Source organism: Aptenodytes patagonicus, chromosome 1 (assembly GCF_965638725.1).
Source record: "Aptenodytes patagonicus chromosome 1, bAptPat1.pri.cur, whole genome shotgun sequence".
NCBI lineage: Eukaryota > Metazoa > Chordata > Aves > Sphenisciformes > Spheniscidae > Aptenodytes > Aptenodytes patagonicus.
The window spans coordinates 84669598-84676247 of NC_134949.1; the positions used below are offsets into that span (position 1 = coordinate 84669598).

At 41.2% G+C, this 6650-nt stretch overlaps 1 protein-coding gene across 1 annotated transcript; it reads right to left on the bottom strand.

Annotated features, from left to right (window-relative positions):
• Window positions 1-1422: 1422 nt before the first annotated feature.
• Window positions 1423-4764, bottom strand: FGF23 (fibroblast growth factor 23). Its single transcript, XM_076328789.1, has 3 exons — window positions 4542-4764; window positions 2385-2488; window positions 1423-1860 (listed from the first exon to the last, which is right to left on the bottom strand). The coding sequence occupies exons 1-3, from the start codon at window positions 4762-4764 to the stop codon at window positions 1423-1425; spliced, it is 765 nt and encodes a 254-aa protein (XP_076184904.1).
• Between the last annotated feature and the right edge of the window lie 1886 nt (window positions 4765-6650).

Here is a 6650-nt window from a genome sequence, read left to right on the forward strand (position 1 = left end):
GCAGAGCACATCAAGAATAACTTTTTCAAAACCGCACAGATTTAAGATTACAGGAAGATCAAATCAAAATGAAAAGAAATAAGGGAGAAAAATAGCTAAGTTTGTACACAGTTTTTGGAGCCCTTGTGGAAACGAATATAGCTCCATTAAAACCAACCAAGCTATACTGAATTCTACCAGCTAACAATTTGACACCTAAACAATAAAAAGCTCTGCTCTGCAGATATCGCATCTTAACTAAAGATTTGTAAACTTCAGTTGTATATATGGAGGTTAGATTCTGATAGGTAAAGTTACTCATAATGTATACCAATCTAGGGAAAAGGTTTTGTCAACATTAGAGATCTCCTGATTAATATTAAAGTAATTTCACTCTTACAAGTATAAAGCATCTGATACCTGCTCAGAACTAAACAGAAACATAGATGCTAAACTTAGATTCTCCCTTCCTAAATACAAACCTAATTTTCACTCATTGGATGAGAGTCTTCATGAGCTATTAATAGTTTGATGCCTATAAGGCATAATTTTTTGGATGTTTTTTTCCCCTGTATAGTTCAGCAGTGTGCAGAACAAACCATCTTGTTTAACACACTATTGATTATTAGTAATCCTGATACTTCTCTCTGGGTTGGAAATATGCAAAACTAACGAATGTCTCTACGTTATATTTCCATATTGTGATGCTAGAATTTAGTGAATATAGAAGTGTGATAGAGAAGCACTTGAGAGACAATGAGACTCTCCTCTTTTTTTCCCAAACCTCAGCTTGGATTCAGTAAGTGTCAGAAATGACTCTTTCCACACAAGACTATTGGTCCTGTCCTGTTATCCTGTCAGTTACTCCAGTTTTGCATGTGTGCTGCTCCTATGACAGCAGAGTAGTCACTTTTTGACTTGTATGGGTGTGAAAAGAGACTGAAGCTCCAACTTAACAGGTAAAAATAATATAGTCATTTTTATATAATAATATAACACACTATCGGTCGGTTTGTCTGCTGTGCTTGCACAGCCAGGGATGGTGCTAGTAAGAAGATTCCCTGTCTGTGTTGGAATCTCAGATGCTCCAGGTCTCTTCCCAGTTACATCAGTAACGTGATATCAGTTTCTCATTTCATTCAAGTGAATTCTTTTTTTCACTGATGCGTACTTAAGGTGATTCAGACCCTAAAATGTTTGGTTTGTAGTATTATTTTCAAAAATGTATCTTCTTTCCATAAAACAGAGCCTCAACTAGAAAATGTCCAACTTGTTTTTTCAGTAAACTGTCGTCTGTAAGTACAAAATTTGAATTAAGAATTTTTTCCCAATGTCTTTCAGGTTTCTAATAGCCATTTTGACATTCAGACTGAGTGTGCTAGACAGTTCCTTTTGCCTATTATATTCGCCCATGTCTTCAATTTGCAAGTGGCAGGGCCACAGTTATCTTGTAATATAAAAGCGAGGACTTGCGTACCTCCTGGCATCCATCATAGCATGTGGGTCATCTGGGTTGACCACGTCGTTCTGGTTGATTCTCATGGGTTCTCTGGGCATGTGGGAAAAATCTGCTTGCTGCTGCAACTGAGATCCAAATGCGGAGACCTTTCTCTGCGGGACTAGGATCTGGTGAGGATCCATTGGATCGATATCTGCACTTCTAGTATTTCTGTGGGGCTCAGGTGTGTTGAATCGAAACAAAGGGATTTCATTTCTCCTGGACAAAAACTGGGAGTATGGTGGTGGATTCATACCAGGGAAGAAAGCTTGTTTAACTCTGCCTAAGCTAACCAGGAAGTTGTGTTTAGGAGATTGGTACACATCATATCCATTTTCCAGCGTCCTGTGGTTGAACACGCAGTCCTCTTGACTGAAGTAATGCTTAGGGAAAAAAATATGACACCTGTGAGCAGAGGGATTTGGTGAATGACAAGTGCCGATTAAAGACGGAAAGAGGGATGAGATCTTGCAGCAGGTGTTTTTCTGATCTGCCAGCTCTGTAACTCAGACAACTCAGGCTTAGTCAAATGTAGATCTGAGATGCATGCCCATGTTCTCAGCAAAGGTATTATAATGATAACACTGTTTTCTTTCAAAGGGCTGCATTGTTTGAGCTACTCCCAACCCATGGCTCTACGCTACAGCAGGAATTCAGATTGGTCCATCACTGGATCTCATTCTTCCCTCGTTTACCCAAGCAGGATCTCAGATGATTTTTGTCAGCTCTACAACTCAATACAATCAAAGAAGAGAGGAAAGTTTAACCTAAGTGGCAGGTCCTCAGCTTGCTTAAATCTGCATCCTCCTACCATAGCTATACAGATTTGCCCTCGCTGAGGAAATAGGCGCCACACTAGCAGACTGCACCTGCCTTTCAGTCTTGAGTCTTAGCAAAGGTCACTCACCGAACCAAAAATGTTTCCTTTTGTGTCCATGCATAGGTAGCGTCCACTCTTCACACCTGTGATTATTACTGAGCCAGCACCCTCGGACTTGATCAGTAGGGCACCTGTTTAGAAAAACAAAGATGTCAAATCCAGGACCCGGTTCGACACTGCACTGTTGCCTTACAGATCCACAGATGCTCTGGCTGGAAGTCTCCTCTGGGGGTCTGAATCAACCTCCCACTCTGCCTCAGTCCCATGTGTCCTGGGACTATTGCCCACCCTAGACCAGGTTAGCTGTGGCTTTGTCTGTCTGAGTTTTGGAAAGCCCCCAGGATGGAGATGCCACCACCTCTCCAGGTGCCCTGTTCCAGTGCTGCACTAACCTCCCAAAGGCAACTTTTTTTCCCTAACATCCCCTCTGAAGTCCCAAACCACAGTCTGGGGACATTACCCTTAGTTCTGTCATCGGCCACTACCAAGGGGAGTTTGTCTCCCTCATCTTTGTGACTGCCCTGTGGTATTAGATTATCCTTCACCTCCTTTTTGCTATACTAAACAAGCCCAGCTCCCTCAACCTTTCCCGATAGATCGTGCTCAAGGCCCCTGACCATCCTGAAAACCCTCTGCCAGACCAGCTCCAGTTTCTCCACATCTATCTTGAACAGGGGTTGCTATAGTGCTCCAAGAGCAGTTTCACCGGTGCCGAGTAAAGTGGGAATAACAACTTTCCTTGATCTGCTGACCACAGTAGGCGGTTTGCCTTCCTCTCAAAGTGAGCGTGCTGTTGACTTATGTTTGACTCAGTGCCTGCTGTAACCCTCAGGTCCTACCCAGGAGGGCTGTACACATCCAGCCTCCTCCCAGCCTGTGCAGCTGCAGGGGGTTATTGCAGCCCTGGGGCAGAACTTTGCAGTTCTCATTTATCTGGCGTCTCAGTGGTACCATGGTGACCTGGCAGAGATTCAGTCACTCTCCTTTTCGTGACCCCTTTTGTTGTCTGATTTCCACCCTTCCTGCTCCACCATTCCAAATACTGGTGTATTTGCTTTATGGCAGATATGGGCAAAATATGTTATTTTGCTGGCTGTTGTTCTCTAAAACATCGTACTGGTTCTTGACCAACATACCTAAAATGAGTTTTATAAAACCTTTAAATATGCAGGAAGAATAACAACAAGACAGTGCCATTGTCCCTGCAAGTGTTTCATTAGTATTCCTAAAAAAAAAAAAATGAAATAGCAGAACTTGATCCTTTTTTCTCCTTGATTAAATTATAACTTTTAAAAACATCCTTTGCTCCTTATATACTTATGTAAAAACTTCATTACATATGCTTACATTTTTAATTGAGTGGATGAAGAAGACACTATGCAGCAATAATAATAAACATGACTTTGTGATGCCTAGCTACTTGTGATTCGGGTGCTGCTGAAAGAGAAGTACTTTTGAAATGCTATGGAAGAACTTAAAAACTCCCCATTTTTCTATTAACTATAGAGTTGGGCCCAGGTATTCAGCAAAGGAAGAATACCTTAGTTTTCCATGAAAATAAACTCGACGGGAATAGTTACTTCTCATGAACCCCAAAGGCTTAGCACTTCCTTTATGACAGTCTGGCCTTTTGCAGTTTCCCCCTTTTTAATCGACCTTTGCATACCCATGTTCTATGCACATTAGAGTTAGTTTTAGTAGTTATCTGCTCTCTACCCCAAAATAAAGATTTTACGGATGCTATTAGATTTCCACCACTGCTGTGGTGAGTTCCCTCAGTGCAGTTCCTTTGGTAATACTGTCACTGCAATGGGAAGTAGCTATCTGGGGGATGTCATCACCAACCTCTAATAGGAACTTCCACAAGAAGCTGTGGGTAAAATCATGAAGTGAAGACTAATTCAGGTAGTTTTTGCTTGCAGAGTATCACAGGAACCATAGGACTTCATTTCTCTTAGGTGAGGAATGAAATTCCCCATCCATTATATTTCTTTGGAGTGATTTTGTTTATTTGTTAAACAAAAGGAGGATTATAATTATGTATGTTTTCCATCCCATAGCTATACTCCTCTGTCCGCCTGCCTAATGAGAGGAGGGGATTTTTTAGAAGTAGTGAGAAAGCAAAAGTCCTGTTCTCCCTCTCCTGCTCCAGTGAAGACTGAGGATCCATAGTAAGCTACTTACTGTAAATGGTTTGGTGAGGAACACCATCAATGTAGCCATCAGCGTTGATTTGAAGATGGAAGCTGTTCCTCTCTGTATCTGTGTAGAGGTGCATCAGGTGATCTCCATTCCCCCAGCTGGGATTCAGCAGCGGAGAGGAGTTGGGAAAGGCGAGGGTAGCCTTCAGGCTACAGAGCACCAGCAGCGTGTACCCCAGGCAGCTGTAGGGACTGGTCCGCGGCATGGCTCGCCGTTCCTAGCGGTTGGTCGGTATCTGCAACTTGATACGCCTCTGTGCTTCTCGCTTTCCCTTGGTCGCCTGTGTCTGGAGTGTGAATCCTCAGATAGGTTCCCTTCTTTTCTGCAGAGGCTTATAAAGGGCAGCAAAGTGACATCACACAGGAAAAACTTCTCCACATCCTTGATTTTTGTCAAAGCAACATTTTAAGTGTCCCGAAACCTCAAGGGAAGGATCTCTGGCTAAGGTGCGGGGGGGAAAAATGTAAGGTTTCTAAAGACAGCTCACGAAAGCTAATCATATGTTCAAATGTTATCTACAACCCTGTGACATCTGAAAGCTTCCCACGCCCCTACTGTTAGGTCCAGGAAGAGCAATCCACTGCACTTTACTTTTACTGAAGGGAATGACCCTTGAGACCCGAGTTACCTTTTTTTCTCAGATATGTTTATTCAGATTCCCACCTGCCCTCTCCGTTTCCAAAATACATTCTGATTTAGTGGAAACATGAAATACTGCTAAAGTATTTTGCAAATGTATCAAAAGCTGGTATCAGGTTGTCCTGGGCCTGATTCCCCCTTTGTTATGGTGTAAGTTTAGCAGTGAGACTGTTGGGCTGATATTTGTGTTGCTCCATTTAAGCAAAGGAAACTTGATATGAGCACAACCCACTTCAAATAATCTGTCCCTTTTATTTCTCCTGTTTCATTTTTACTCACCTAAATAATTCAAAGTTGTCCAAACAGCTGCAATACTTGTAAAACACTTAAAAACTGCAAGTTTGTTCCTGCATTGCACATCTAGCTGGCAGTCAGAGTCATACAGGTTAGCATGGCCAGTAGATCTAGGATCTGAATCAAACCTGAAATCACTCATATTGGCACATTTTTATTACTTCTGGTACAGCAAGCAAGCTTGGAAGAACTACAAAGGGACATGATCAAGCTGAAAAGCAATAAATGGACAGCGAGGTTAAAAAGTGTTCCAATACACAATGCCTGCTTTTCAGTTGTCCTGCCAATGTTCTGCGGCTTTACAAACAAATTTTCTGATTTAAAATAATACGGTTCCATTTGTTGTATGAAAATGCTGTACTAATGGGACACTGTGTATACGGGTAAAACAATGATGATAGGAATAACAGGTCATAAAACTAGACTGTGTTAAGGTTTCTTTCAAAAATTAATACAAAACTGAAAAGAGTTCCGAACAATAAATTAATAATTTTTTTTAAAGAAACCCGAGGCTTTTAATTGTAGCAGTCTTGGGTTCAGTTACAGCCTTTAGTCAGACACAGTACGCAAAATGCTTAGTTTCATTAACAAGCTGTGGAGCAGTGCCATCAGCACCAACATATTATGGATTGATACAATTGTAACCAACTGCAAAAGTTGATCTGATTTTTTTTTATTGTTTAAAATTGGCAAAACTCTGCCAAATTCTTCTGTCACACCTGTGTAAATCTAGAGGCTTGCGTCAGTGTATATACACCTGTGTAAATGACAGCATTTTTTAGCCAAAGCGTATAAGGGTCATATCTTAAACTGAGTGGACTGACATTCGCTGAGAGGCAATCTCAGCTAGATGTTTTACTGGTTATAACATCTGAAATGCTTTAATTTGAAAGGTAGCTTGGAAGGAAAGGAGGGTTATTTTTTCTTCTTTTTTTTAAAGTGATGTATCTATTTAGTGTTGAAGTATCCACCAATGTTTTTCACTCTGGTATTAAAGCAAATTTTGGGGTTTTTTTGTTGTTGTTTGTTTGTTTTGTTTTTCTTTTACTCCCTTTCATTAGACTAACATGGAAATGTGGATGTGTACACCTCAGAAGCAGTTGCAAAAGTTTCTGCGAGAGGCACTTATAGGATAGTGTGTCCTCTTGGAATTTTTTG

Excerpts from the sequence above, each read along its gene's own strand:
- FGF23 (XM_076328789.1), bottom strand. The coding sequence starts at position 4,764 with ATGCCGCGGACCAGTCCCTACAGCTGCCTGGGGTACACGCTGCTGGTG. Across the intron at positions 2,489-4,541 it reads TCCTCACCAAACCATTTACA|GTGCCCTACTGATCAAGTCC; the intron begins GTAAGTAGCTTA and ends TTTTCTAAACAG. Across the intron at positions 1,861-2,384 it reads AAGGAAACATTTTTGGTTCG|CATTACTTCAGTCAAGAGGA; the intron begins GTGAGTGACCTT and ends TTTTTCCCTAAG.